The sequence below is a fragment of the Neolamprologus multifasciatus genome, chromosome 7 (assembly GCF_963576455.1).
Source record: "Neolamprologus multifasciatus chromosome 7, fNeoMul1.2, whole genome shotgun sequence".
Taxonomy (NCBI): Eukaryota; Metazoa; Chordata; class Actinopteri; order Cichliformes; family Cichlidae; genus Neolamprologus; species Neolamprologus multifasciatus.
The window spans coordinates 9,651,389-9,666,642 of record NC_140445.1 but is presented as its reverse complement, the minus strand read 5'-3'; the positions used below and the strand labels follow the sequence as shown (position 1 = coordinate 9,666,642).

The window sequence follows — 15,254 nt, the reverse complement described above, 5'->3', positions numbered from 1 at the left end:
TACAGCAGATTCAAAAACAGAGGTAATTAAAACAGTTTTGCCTGTGTGCGTGGGAGGAGGGAGAGTGTCACTGGAGATGATCATGCCAGTAAAAACAAGTTTTCAGGGCACTGTTGGGTCAGTGGGTCAGTGGCTTAAACTCAGCCGGAATGACTTGGACTCCGGAAAGGAAGGAGTGGAAAGACTCTTTTGAAGTACTCAGTGAACATGTAGCTCACTTAGACAGCTTACTTAACTTAAACCTGTTAGCTGTCTAATTGAGGAGCAAAGTAAATCTTGTCGCAGTCATTGGTTTTACCCCAGGGTTCTTAACTCTTGGACTTTGATTTCTTGTTTATTGTTAAATATTCTCTATTTGGTTTTTGGCTTCATTATTATTTATATTTGTATCTTCTTGTAATTCTTACGGCTTAATAATCTGCACATATAAAAGGCATTCCCCCGGCAGAGAATCTCCAATGTGCTTAAATTATGCTGTGACAGAGGGTGCTGGTTCAGCTCAGTGCGCTGAGTCTGGCCCTTTGCTGCATATTCCCTCTTGTCTCTCTCTGTTCCTGCTTTCCTGTCCTTTCTTCACTGTGTCTATCAAATAAAGCTGAAAAAGGCCAAAACAGATGTTGTAAATGAAAACTTGGCACACATCCTATTTTAAACTGAAACATAACCTTCTACTAACACTTTTTGTTTTGATTCTCTCAGCAACAGACTCAGTGATGTTGAGTAAAGATTAATATAAAACAAAATTCAACATTCATATAGGCTTACTTTAGCACAGCTATTTTATGTACAAATTTGATATGAGATCAGCAAGGACAGTGTAGGTGTCCTGCTTAGGATCATATATTAATGCTTATAGAACAATACAATTGTTGTGTTGTTCTCATGATATTGTTCATACAACATAAATCATGAAGGAATGTTTCTTTCATGATACGCATGAAGGAAACATTAAGATGATACTAACATTTTTAGATCTCTTTCTCTACCTGCAGACGTCTATGGATCTTCCAGGAATGGTGGTGCTGTTTTGTGGGGAATTAACTGGTCAGTAGGCAGTGATTTTATACCTAACCTAATATGTGTTGCAAATCTAACCTGCACTGCAGCAGTTTAGTTTCACAGTATAAATTACAACCTAAATTACCCCTTGAAGAAGTGACCCATCTTCATAGTACAGAAACCCCAAGGTTAACCTTGAAGTTACACCCCAATAAGCCAAAATCCTGCATTATAGTACAGGGTTTAGGAAAGGCGAAGCAATTGCCTCTGAAAGGCTCTTATTGGAATATAGTTCTGATGTCGGGGTTATCTCATAACCCTGAGATGTATGAGGGGCTTCAACTCTTCAGTGATAAAACAAACAAACAAAACAAAACAAACAAACCTCATTTATACTTTTAACAGCTAAAATGTTATTGCTTGTCACCATGTCCAACATGTGTGATGATGAAGAGTTAGAGTGCATTGTGAAAATGTAATTCCTTTACCACGTAGCAAGAAAAACCTTCCCAAAAATGATTAAGACCACGAGGAAAGTCAACTCCTGCTATTTTAGCTTCGCATAACCAGCGTTCCTTCCCTTACTATGAAAGGAATTTTACACCTCTGGTATTTAACAATATAAGCTTAGCAATATACGGTTTAGAAGTGTACATTTGTAGTGAGGTTAACCATTTAAAATCAATAAAACAAACAAGGAAAACAGTATAAATAGTAGACGAAATAATGCTGGTACAGCACAATGAGACCTAGTTGCAGTTTAAAACAAGTAAATATGTAAATGTACCTGTTATATTGTAATCAGCAGCAACACTCACAGCAGGAGTGTAAGTCACAGATGGCATGGTGGGCTCTTTGCCCTTCTGCTTTTTCCTGAAGATAATGAAGAGGAGCAGAAGGAAGAGCACAAGCAGCACAAGGATAATGATTCCTGCAATGGCTCCAATCTGGTAAGAGTCTACATGCATCGCTGCACTAGTCAAAGTGTTGAGGCTGCCCACCACAATCACACCAGCTGCACACAGGAGGGGGAGGGAATGTAGAATAAGAGTTAGATGTTTTAGAGTCTGTTAGGTTTAAATGAGTTAGTTTTTCTAATGGAGAGTGATTAGAGAAATCAGTAAATTTGATTAAATTAAACCTCTATAACCTCAATCCCAGAGAAGGTGGGATGCTGTGTAAAATGTAAAGTAAAACAGAAAGCAATCATTTGCAATGAAAGTATGTGCAGTATTTTTTAAATAATATTGCCTAAGCAAAACATGTATAATATAAAAAGAATTGGTCCCAGCACAGAACCCTGTGGAACTATGTGACTAACTTTTGAGTGAAGAAGACTCACTATTTACACAAACAAATTGAAATCTAGCTGAAAAACACTACTGAATTATTGATGAGTGAAAAAGTGTTTGCCCTCTTCCTGATTTCCTATTTTTTTTGTATGTTTGAACACTTAAATGTTTGGGATAAAATGTAAATAAAATGTAAAAATCCAAAGCTACATGGCCCTGTGTGAAAAAGTGATTGCCTCCTAAACCTAATAACTGCTTGCGGCACCCTTAGCAGCAAAAACTGCAATCAGGCATTTGCGATAAATGAAAATGAACCTTATCGTTATAGTGCTGTGGAGGAATTTTGACTCACTCATCTTTGCAGAATTGTTGTAATTAAGCCACATTGGAGGGTGTTTGAGCTTGAACCATCTTTTTAAGGTCATGTTATAGCATCTCAGTTGGATTCAGGTCAGGACCTCTACTAGGCCACTCCAAAGTCTTCATTTTGTTTTTAGGTCTAGGATAGCACATCAATATGGCCTATTCCTATTAGGACAGACAAGGCTAATGTTAAGGACTTCAGAAAAAGTAAAATTCCATCTAAGTCTTTGAGTGATAAGCTCATTACTGATTTGCAAATTGTTGTATTCTGATTATTTTACATTTTACACAGCATCACAACTTTTTTGTTTTTGTGAATTAGGTTTGTAGTTTGTGTCATTAAACAACGTTTGATTCCATTTTTACTGAAGTACATTCTCACCTTGGTCACATTGAGCTCCCTTCCAACCTGAATTGCAGTAACACGAACCAGTCATGTGATCACAAGTGGAATTATTTAGACAGTCACAGACCTGATGGCAACCATAACCATATAAACCAGGAGGACACTCTGAAAAACAGAAAAAGAAAAGAAAAAGGTTAATTCTGTTCATCTGGATTTAGTGCTATTTAGGATTGGTTTGACTTTAGCCACGTTCTAAATCTTCTTTCCTACCATCAATGATGGTAGGAAAGAAGCTGCAGAACTGCATTTGTGGCTTGTCAAAACTAACAACAGACATGGACCTTAAAATCTACCAAGGCAGGGAGGCAAAAGGGCAAGATCCCAAAAAAAACCCCCCAATGTCCAATGTACAGTATACTGCCAAAATATTCACCCACCCATCAAAATAACCGAATTTATCCATCCATTTGCTAAACGTTTTTCAAGGTCGCGGGGTCACTGGAGCCTATCCCAGCTGTCTTAGGGCAAGAGGCAGGGTAGACCCTGGACAGGTCACCAGTCTGTCGCGAGGCTAACACATAGACAGACAACCATTCACACCTATGGGCAATTTAGTGTTGCCAATTAACCTATCCCCACTAACTGCATGTCTGTGGACTGTGGAAGAAAGCCGGAGTACCCGGAGAGAACTCACACAAACACGAGAAGAACATGCAAACTCCACACAGAAACCCTGATGGTGGAATTGAACTCAGGACTTTCATGCTGTGAAGCTACAGTGCTAACCACCGTGCGATCGTGCTGTCCGAATTTGAATTTAGGTTTTCCAAAAACTTCCATGGCCACAGGTGTATAAAACTAACTCTCAGGAATTGAGTGAATTCCAGAATGGTACTGTGACAGGATGCCACCTGTGCAACAAGACTAGATATGAAATACTTATGAAATTTCCTCGATGCTACATTTTCCACAATCAACATCATTATTATGACAAAGTGGAAGTGATTAGGAATGACAGCATGTAAGCCACAAAGTGGTGGGACACAATAAATCACAGAGCAGGATCAGCGGATGCTTAGGTGCGGAGTTCGCCAGCTTTCTGCAGTCAGTCGCTACAGACCTTCAAACTTCATTTGGCCTTTAGATTAGCTTAATGAAATTTCATTGGCCGAGCAGTGTAAAGTTAAAAATTTGGTGGAGGGGGGGATTATTGTGTGGGGTTGCTTTTTAGGAATTGGGACTGGCTCCAGCGAAAGAAACTCTAAGACATTTTGGACAATCTCATTCTCCCAACTCTGTGGGAGCAGTTTGGGGATTGCCCCTTCCTGTTACAAGATGACTGCATACCAGTGCACATGTAAGGCCCATAAAGACATGGGTGAGCAAGTCCTGACCTCAGCTCGTTAGAACTGATAGAAAGGGATCATTTAGAGCAGAGACTGCGAGCCAGGCCAAGCTATGTGCAGGTTAGTCAAGCTCTTCTACAATGGAGTCCTGACCTCAACCCAAAAGAACAGAAAGTGATGAATTAAAGCAGAGCTAGACCTTCTTGTCCAGTATGAGTGTCTGGTCTCATAAATGCGCTTGTGGAAGAATTCCCATTAACCTTAAACCTTGTAGAAAGCCTTCCCAGAAAAGTTGAAGCTATTAGAGCTGTAAAAGGTGGGTCGACAGCATATTAAACCCTATGGATGAGAGAATGAGATGTCACTCAAGTTCACATGCACGTGAAGGCAAACGAGCAAATACTTTTTGCAATATATCGATATATCGATAATCAAGAATGCACAAAGAAAATAATTAAAACCTGCCAAGTGACTTGAACAAAGGACAGGATAGTGCAGCTTCCAACTTTTGTTTAAAAACTTGAAAAATAAGACAAGATTAAAGTAAAACAAAAACAAAAAGAAAAGAAAAACTGAAACTTAATATGATTAAAAAAAAAAACATAACACAAAAAAGCAAACAAAACAGGCAGCAATATCTTGTAACCTACTTTGATCACAGTATTTCCCCATGAAACCAGTTCGACATGTGCACTGTCCAGAAATGTGGTCACAGTCGGCTCCATTCCTACATTGACAAGTCTGAGAGCAGTCCTTCCCAAAGAAACCCAACGGACAGCCTGCAAAGAAGTTATCGTCATTATATTCTGTACTTTTAAAATATGCCGTTTTTTTAATTTAAAAAGTACCTTTGACAAATTTATCCAAGATTATACCAGTATCATCTGGATCAGCCATTCCCAAAGAGAAGAGTGCTGCACCCCCCTTAAAATCCAAAATAGATCACATGGGGCCCACCTAATCTTATATTTTCACTCTAATCAAATTCTGTTGGCTATAAATTGCTAATGCTACCTAGTCATTTGTGTTATGGCCAACATGTGACCCGCCTGCCACTGGGACACAAATGTCAATACAAGAACGATGAGTATTATTACAAGCTAGCTATCCAAAGCGATCCAAAAGTATGACATCAACAGAATGCATGTCATCAATTGGCTAGTCAGTCTTATGGTCATGGGGGAATCATATGATTGTTGGGTTTTTCTCTGTATGTGTTATTATAGGGTCTACCTTACAATATAAAGTGCCTTGAGACAACAGTTGTTGTGATTTGGAGCTGTATAAATGAAACTGAATTGAAAGTTGTGTCACTCAATGAGTCATGAAAGAGTCTTCTTCACAAAAACCAAAACTGCAATTTTTGAAACCCGTCAACGTCACAAAAACAACACCATGTTTCCGGAGTCTGACAAAAAGCCATCGACCCAGCAGCTGGTACAAACATCGCCTCGACATCCACCTATTTTGTAGCATTTGTGTTGCAAACAAATTACCTCACAGGACGTTTGACCGCGTTGCTATAAGGACACCACACATAAGATGGTACTCGATTGTAATAGAAATAGAGTCAAGCCAAGTTGTATTGCCTTGAGCTGCATTGAGTCAATTCGAGTAGGTACTAATGGAAAAAGTGCTCCCATCTTAACCCAGTCAATTACCAATAGCATGGACTATATGCCTATATATGAGGAATATAGACTCTGCTGTTAACAGGTGAGGTTGAAACCCATTAAGTGTAATGGCATCAGCCACACATGGTAAATCAAGTCCATTTGTTCACTTTATTAGTTTGGTTTGCAGTTTTCTTCATTAATATAATTCATTAATCATTTTATTTAAACCTAACACTGATATTATGAGGCACGCGCATAATAGCATTGTGGGGTTTTTCTAAAAATGTTTTCTGTTTAATTATGTTTCTCTTTCTTTGAGTTACCTGGTTTTGGGCGGTGGCTGTTTCCGTTTTGGCTCAGGACTCTGAGAACAAAATGCCTGCTCAGCAGGACCAACCATGTGGTTATCAGGAACAGGGGTGTTTTAGGTTTACTTATGTTATTCTGTGCTTAGTTAATATTAGTGTGTGTTTTTTTTTTACCCCCTACTGTGTGTAAATGGTTTGGCCAAACCACTTTAAAAGCTACCCTCATGTGTCTTTGTAATCAGGTCAGTTTGTGGGTTAAGTTGTGTCCACTTTGTTTGTTTAAGTTTCTGGAAATTACTTTTTGTAGAGTTATATTTAGTTGACCTCTTTTATGGGCCTGCTAATTCTGTTTTGGAATTTTGTCTTTTTGAGGGTTAAAATAAAGAAAACCTTTTTTAAAGATATTTTTTCCTGTGTCCTCTATGCCTTGGCTGCTTGGTCCCTCGCAGTAAGGACCTTACTTGTCTTGATGACAGTGGCTTCTAACAGTCCCATCGTATTTAGATGTGACTGGTCCCCTCTGGGGATCAGGACTGCCTGGCCTTAAGTTAGCCAGTCCGGGTGCATCTCATCACTTAGCAGCTTTTTCCATTGTGCTGTCAGAAACTCATGGATTCCAGTTAGTTTTAGCCAGTAGGTGCGAATCATGTCAGGGCCTGGTGCTGTCAAACTCTTCATGCTTTACAATCTTTCTTGTATGCCTGCCACTGTAATGTTCAACTGTTCATGTAGTGCAATCCCCTCAGTTCTGTTCTTAGCTACACCAGCCACTGAGCATCTTTCTTCCATATGCTATTCCAGTATTGCTCCGTCTCCAGTCTTGGTGGTGCATTGCTCATATCATTCCTCTGCCACTGATAGTCAGTGTTGGGGAGTAACGGAATACATGTACCGCCGTTACGTATTTAAAATACAAAATATGAGTAACTGTATTCCGTTACAGTTACCGTTTAAAAAGGTGGTATTTAGAATACAGTTACTTTGTTGAAATAAATGGATTACACGGCGGTACTTCATTTCATATTGTGGCGGGTCAGGACTGTTTGGGTTTTGTTTGACAGCTACTTTCTGTTGTTCCAGGCAGCAGCGTTACGGTTGCCATGGTTACAGGGTGACGCTCTCTCTCTGCGTGTTTCCTGGGTGAGAGAGGCCTTTTTGTTGTTGTTGTGCTAAGCTAATAGGCAGAATGCTACAGGTATAGCTCTAAAGAATGTAGCATCATAGGCAGTGTAGTCCGTGCTGCAGGCAGAATGGACTGCCATACACGTTATGTGTCTGTGAGCGAGGGAGGGAGAAAAAGGAAAAGTACGAGCTGTCATCGAGCAAAAACGGGAGCTGGAAGCATGTAAATATAATAATAACCACTGCAGCCAAGAAGAGAGCCTGACGAGCCCAGTTGTAAGTAAGCTATTAAGACTCGACTGTACACCGTGTTCGTGTTTTCCTCCAAAAACAATAAGTTGCTTTGGAGCAGCCTTTCAACGCCTCTCTCTGTCTCTCGCTAGCAAAGTTGACCCAGACAACAAAGTAAAGCTAGTTTTCGGCTACGAGCCCGACACAGAACCCACCGTATTAGCCAGAGGTCCCTTTACTACGGTTCGGAGCCGCGGACCTTCAGTAACAGTAATAAATCACAGCAATAGTACATTCATGTAGTTGTAAACAGCATGATAATATATTAAGTAATCCAAAGTATTCAGAATACGTTACTCTCATTGAGTAACGTAACGGAATACGTTACAGAATTGACCCTGTGCACGAGAAAATGCTAACTTCCTGGTTTGAGACCGGATGTGGGGTTGTACATTTCCGGTAGCTTTACTTTGCGGTCAATCGCTACTGCGAAGATATACTCCAAAATTGATGTCCAAAACTCGAAAACGGAACGATCGCGTTAAGTTACAAAGAGGAGAAGGTGGGAACACTCACCACTGTTGTGTCATAAAAATCTAATGATCAATTTTGACGTTTAAAGAGTTTAGATCGATCAGTTGTTTACATCACTAAACACAAGCAGAACTGCATCACTGCAGCAGAAGACACATCGTCCACATTCAGAAGCACATCTCTGTATAGTGACTGGTCTTATGATTTAAACAGGCAAATGTTCAGCATTCAAACTACAGGTGAACAATAGTCAAACCAGATGTTTTCCCGTTATGTCGATATCAGCTAGTCAAGTACACACCTACACAGCATGTTAACAAACCGTGAAAAAAAAGCCACACAAAAAATTAATGATTGCTGGTAACGGTTTCTATACATTAGTATTTACGAAGGGTATGTTGTGACTTACCTTCAAAATTACAGCGGTCCCTCGCTACAACGCGGTTCACCTTTCACCTGGCTGTTTCGCAGATTTTTCAGTGCAAGTTTGCATGCTTTTTTACGTCCTGCGTCCTGATCGCTGCAGACGATCTCCTCCGTCTCTCCTGTACAGTACAGAATCGCTGCATCTATCGCTAGCAGTGTGACTCTGAAGTGCAGTGCTGTATGTCCACGATGTACACGAAACGTTTTGCACCGTCAAAAATAAAATTGGCTACTTGATTTCACCTATCGCTGGTTATTTTTAGAACATAACACCCGCGATAAACGAGGGACAGTTGAGAAATATAACATTTAAATCCATTTTCTCTTTTCCCCTGAGGCGTGGGGGAAAATATCGACAAGTCGATGAACATCATTTACAGATATATTGGGTAAATGCCCGAGACATCTATAGAAATGTAAATCGCCGCTTTATTTATTTATTTGCTTAACTTGTTTTGGACCGTAAACAGGGCGCGAATAGGACACCGGAAACAAAGCTCCCCACAGGAGTTTCCGCACCGGAAGTAGCATATGCTAACGTGCACATAGTCAATACATTTCGGGGCATGTATTCTGTATTCTGTAATGGAATACATTTTAAAAGTAACCTTCCCAACACTGCTGATAGTACAGATTGAATTATTTAGTGGAGAACAGCTGGCTTTTTCTCCTGGCTCTCTCTGGTATACCGTTCCAAGTGGGTAGCCAAGGCTTGGTAATCGGCCACGGAGGGTCCAGGTTTCAAACTTAGCCATCTCTTAGCTTAGCTTCTCTTTCAGCTCAGCTTCTTTCAAACTCAAAGCCTTCAATGAACCAGTTGTTCATCGGGTTTGGTACCCAATCTCAGAGAGATGATGATATCTCCCCCATGGCCTGAGGTCCTGGCCAACCCTTGCCATAGCATTTGTGTTGTACCTCATCAATCTCTAGTTGTAGCAGTTGCGTCTTCTGGATGTTGGAACACTGAGCTATTAGTTGATTTGCTCTTAATCTAGAAGTTGGGTGACAAAGAAGCCATAGGTCCCACATCCTATTCATGTAACCCCCTTTTGCTGGAATTCTTTGCATAGCAGCATTCCAACAGCTCCTTATTCTCGTCCCTTGCCTTCTTGTTCCGGTAGCCCACTTCTTATTAAGGTCACTCCTCTTTAAAGTCAAATAAACGCAAGTTTCATAAAAATTCTAAAATGTCTTTTATCTTTTAAACTATGCTTAAAATTCTAATGAAACTTAGGCGTATTAGCTTCCAGATCAGTGCCCTGTCATTCTCCCTCTCATGCTCTCATTCATGCAGCCAGCATCCTCAAATTTCCACCTCACCCGAGTCACTCAGAGCACCATCAAAGCTCCTTAAGTCCAAGGGGTCCTGTCCTAAATCCTGTTGTCACTGGGATTCTGTTCTGCCATGATGAGTCATCGTATCTAACTGCCAAATGCATTAATTTTTCTATTGCAACAAATTATGTTCATTTCTTCCAAATTATCTCTCCTTATTGAACTACCTTTGTTTGTATTGGAAACATTTAGGAAATGATACTGGTATATGGGGATTCGACATATCACATTAGAGTTTGCATCCAAATATCCTGTCCCATTTGACCTCCGATCTCATTTTTACAGTACACATCCTATACATAACCTTTCTTTCAAATTGACAAGAAAATGTGTTAAATCTTTAAAGAAAGTATTGCCAAGAGAAAGAGAATGAGGTGCAAGTTAGTTAGAAAAATTGTAGTATAATATTATATAGCAAGTTATATTTATATACACGTATAACAACTTTTCCATGTCCAGTTATTTACAAATCAATACTTTTTACTTACTCCTACATAATGTTTGTCTAAACATCTGTCATGCCACCCTTATCTGATTTTTACTGCACTACAAACTTAAAGTATTTTCTTAAAGTAAAAAACAAAACAAAGAAAGAAAGCGAAATTAATATATAGAAATACAATAAAAAAAGTAAAAACTGCCAAGAAAGGTTTGCGCCCTTGGATTGTTTCTTATCGTTTGTTTTTTCAGTTTGAGCATGGCAATGCTCGACAATGGCAGAACAAAAATTTGTCTTTCTCTTAACCATTTACAATTTGGACTAAATGACATAACTTAGGTGTGTGTTTATGTGTATGTGTGTTTGCAATTTGACTGACGCTGTGTGCAGTAGAGGCCAGTCCATCCTGGGCTGCACTTGCATTCTCCATCATAAGCGCTGCAGTATGCTCCATTGTGGCAGTTACATGTATGGATGCAGTTGGGTCCCCAGTGACCAGTTGGACAAGCTACAAAATGTGATAATCAAATGTTAGTGCTTCATAACCAAGAATAATAACATTATCAAGCATATATAAATTGCAATATATAATTATTTCCAGAGTAAACCCACATTGAGAGCAGTCACTGCCAATCCATCCTGGATAACACTGACAGGAGCCATCAATAGGATGACAGGTTCCATTGTTTGTGCAGCTGCAGCTCTGGGCACACTTCTTCCCAAAACGGCCACTGGGACACACTGTATAGACATGTGTTAAACACTGTCCTTAACTGCATAGTATTTGTGTAATTATTCTCTGGCATCCTGGGATTGTGGTGATTGGGTTCATTGTGTTTTTCAGTTATAGACAAATCGTCAATATTGTGTCAATTAACTGTTCTTTATTGAGCAGTGCATTGCATCATGTGACTATGTTCAAACATTTCTGAACATTTAGTGTCTATTGCCTTTAACTAAAATGTGTATGCACACAAATATTGATAGTTATTCTAATGACTGTCTTCAGTCCTTGATTAACATGTGTCATACTTTACTCAGAATATTACATCAAAGATTAACATTAACAGGAAGCTTGACCACTAACCCTTTACCTACACTAGTTGAATTACGTGACCAGCATTTGTTTCTTGGAAGCAACAGTATGTGGCCTGTCACTCACCCTCATTACACAGTGCTCCCTTGAAGCCTGGCAGACATTCACACTGTCCTGTGATGTGGTGACATGGTCCATTACTATGGACACATTGTGGACAGGTCTGACTGCAGTGGTGACCAAAATAACCTGGCGAGCAGACTGCGAGCAAAACAGAGCAAACACAACATGCAATTTATAAAATTGTTGGATCATATATTTGTGGACAGCGAGGGGATATTTTTTGTGGTAATTTTATTCCTCTGTCCACCGTCCTAGTGGATTTTACAGTACTGTGCAAAACTCTTGAGCCACCTTAAATATATTTATATTTTAGTTAAAAGGAGCCAGAGAAGTTATCTTCTCCACGCTTTTTGAAGGTCTTTAAATTTATTTTTTGAAGATTGGCTTCAATGATACCCTACCTCCTCGAGAATGTTCATGACTTGAGTAAGTGTTGTGAAGCCTGGCAGACATTCACGCTTTAGCTTTTATTAACTAAAGTTAATTCATTTGATCGCTCCTAAAGTTTTTGATGTTTCTGATAAAATTTGGTTTTCCACCTTATGTTGACTTTATTTGCATTGACACCTCTCAGCTCCACATCTTTCAACTTCACATGGAATAATAAGCCAACAGGCCTCACTTGGCCATGGGACTTCTTGTCATTAAATGCTCAGATCACTTTTGAGCCTGTAAAAATATCTGACTATGTATATGAAAAGCTGCAGTTCCTGAACAGTTAGTGTAATACTTTTGTTAAACTCCTTACATTAAAACAGAAAATCTGTAATTCTACTACATCTTAAAATACTTGTGTGTCATCATTTGTGTCATTGTCCAAATTCTTATGGACCTTCCTGTTATATATTTTAACATTAAATGAGTTAAGATAATAAGTACAAATATTTTAATTGAACCATGTCAAAATATTTTAAAGCCCCTAGTTTAAATCATCAGATGCAGGTTAATCATATCACATTTTGCTTTTGATGTCCATTTTCTCTTCCAAATGTGAACCCAAGGTTTATTTCTGTTCCAGACTTTTTTTTTAACAACACTGATATTAATCATGACTATTGATGACTATAATAACTATTAAATCAGAGTGAGGTTAAATAAACCTATATATCATTTTAGCTCACCACAACCTATGTGATGATTTTACAGTATTGTGTGGTGTTGATGTGGGACTTACTTCTCTGACAGGTTGGGCCTCTGTATCCTGGAGCACACTCACAGGTTCCTTCATCTGGAGAGCAGGATGCTCCATTCTTACAGTTACAGGGGAGGGAGCAGTTTGGACCCCAGTGGCCCTCTGCACACACGCTGTCACAGTGGATACCTGTTCACACACACAGATGTGTTTCCATCATTGCAGTACATTCTTACATTAATTTGACTATCAAAGACTGCAATCCTGAATGTGAACGAAAAAAACCAAAACATCTATTGATGCTAAAGGAGAAGTCAGTCCATGGCTATGTTTTAGAAAAGGTCTAATTGAGGATTAGCAGCAAAACCCCCTGCCAACCCCCACTGGTGAAGATGACAAAAAGAAGAAAAAAAGGGAGAGTAAGGCATCATAAGCTTTTAATTACGCCTTACAGTAAAAAAACAATGGCCCCATCCTGGACAGAGGCCATAATACTGGTTCTTCCTAAAGAAGGCAAAGACCCAACAGAGTGTCAGTTTTAAAGCCCAATAACTATGTTAAATGCAGACCTCCGCATTTTAAATACAATCTTAGCATGCAGACTTAATTTAAGTCGTGTCTTCTGTTGTAGTAGCCGCTGGTCCGTCTGTGTATCCACCGTGTTTCATCTGTGTGTTCTCCCTGCTGTCCATCGTCACTTACCTCTGCCCATCCTCCTTCATGTTCGTGTCTTGTAGTTTAGTTGTTCTCCGTTTAGACAGTCTGCAGTCCTGTTTGCCGTTTTTCTATTTTGTACTTTGTGTTCAATAAACCACCTTCACACCTTTACAAGTTCCTGCCTTTATCATCTCCACATGGCTCATTTCACTCGCCGTGACAGTATTATTTTATATCCTATAATAAAAGCTGTGTTTTTATTTTTTTTGTTAAAGTTCTGCCTGTGAGTCTGCATTTGGGTTCTACGCTGCCTGCTTCACAGCCAGTTTATGACACATGGCACATTGTAATTAGGTGTTACCCGTCCATCCAGCCAAACAGCGGCAGTGACCAGTAGCGTGGTGACATCCATCAGCATGATTGCAGTCACAGCGTTCTTTACAATCCAGACCATAGGTACCATCCTAAAGGAAAACAAACAAACAAGGCAATCCATGAAGAAATGTAGAAACATGTTCACTCATATGACATGTGGCATTTGGTTATTAAGATAATCAAAAATATGGTGTATGGTCTGAAAACCAACTGAGGTGTGGTTTGGCTCCGTTTCAAAATACAGATGTTTACTGTTATTAAAAGCTGAGGTCCAAAAACAGTTTAAAAACTGTTCAAACTTCTCAATATCAGATTTTGTCTTTGTACTATATTTATTCAAATATAAAATTCAAATGATTTGTATTTTTGTTGTGTGAATTCCATTTATAAATTTCATAAGATACCACTTTTTTGAAAGTAGTGATAAAACAGAACAATGATTTTCTTTTTCAAAAAACTTCGGGAGCTTCCATATAATCCTATAACTCACCTGACAGTGGAGTTCACATCTCTCTCCTCTCCAGCCCGGAGCACAGGTACAGTGACCATCCAGTGGGTTGCACGCTCCTCCGTTCCCACAAATGCATGCGGAACCACATCCCAAACCCCAGGTGCCACTGGGACAGTTGATGGAGCAGTCTAACCCATGCCACCCTGATTAGACAAGGTAATTTATATTTGAACACATGTAAACCTTACTTTTGATTAACTTATGAAAGCATTTTTATTCAGTGCAGCACAAAGATCAAAATATTTCTGTATTAATAAAACACACGAACTGAGATTCGTGCAAAATGTGTTGCAGGCTCTAATGTGTGTGCAGAGGAGAAAAAGGTGTCGCTTGACTAGGAAGGCAAAGTCTCTGACCTCGCATTTTCATTCTAGGCTTCTACAGGCAGTGCTCATGAATTTGGACAATACTTATTTAACTTTTGCAATCCTTTGACTTTAGTTTAAATTCTTGGATTCCTATATTCAGTTATCATTCAGAGCAAATACTGCTTTATCTCAGCAACAATGCACTATGGACTTGGGAATATTTTAGATGTGATGAGTCAAACGTTTGACTCATCAAGTGTTTATCAGAAGGATATTAATAACCCATCCAGGGGAACTATATAGAGAAATGGTTGTAACTTGTAGCAAATGCAGGGGTTATATTAATAGTAACTAACCTGGCTTACAGGAACAGGATCCATCTATGGGGGAACACTTAGCTTTGTTCTTACAGTTGCAGCTGGAGGAGCAGTTCACACCAAATGTTCCTGCTGGGCATGGCACTGAACATATGGGACCCTGAGAAGGTTAACAGACAAAATGCTAAAAGTGACGATGAAAACAACACAGTTTCATTTTTTGGTAACTTTGCTTGCTTTTGTCTTTTGTGTAAAGTTTGATCATTAACAGACCTGAAGGGACAGTTCTTCAAACTGTATTTGACATAGTCACACAGCACATTAAAGACTTCTGATCCACTCTTCTTTTACTCTTGTTTATTTTCTGCATGCCTTATAGCTGAACATTTGTAATTTTGGATAGCTTCATTATGGCTGTTTAAAATGTTTGAGTGTAGC

General features: G+C 39.3%; 1 protein-coding gene across 1 annotated transcript in view; it reads right to left on the bottom strand.

Moving 5' to 3' along the window:
* The window catches only part of megf10 (multiple EGF-like-domains 10), a 56,067-nt gene that overhangs the window by 6,895 nt on the left and 33,918 nt on the right, over positions 1-15,254 (bottom strand). Inside the window, exons 11-20 of the mRNA XM_085166885.1 lie at positions 14,856-14,976; positions 14,171-14,334; positions 13,667-13,769; positions 12,691-12,837; positions 11,520-11,654; positions 10,970-11,098; positions 10,737-10,865; positions 4,997-5,125; positions 3,037-3,165; positions 1,787-2,014 (exon numbers count right to left, since the gene is read on the bottom strand). Of these exons, the coding sequence (XP_085023011.1) occupies positions 1,787-2,014; positions 3,037-3,165; positions 4,997-5,125; positions 10,737-10,865; positions 10,970-11,098; positions 11,520-11,654; positions 12,691-12,837; positions 13,667-13,769; positions 14,171-14,334; positions 14,856-14,976 (1,414 nt within the window). The remainder of the gene's footprint in view (positions 1-1,786; positions 2,015-3,036; positions 3,166-4,996; positions 5,126-10,736; positions 10,866-10,969; positions 11,099-11,519; positions 11,655-12,690; positions 12,838-13,666; positions 13,770-14,170; positions 14,335-14,855; positions 14,977-15,254) is intronic.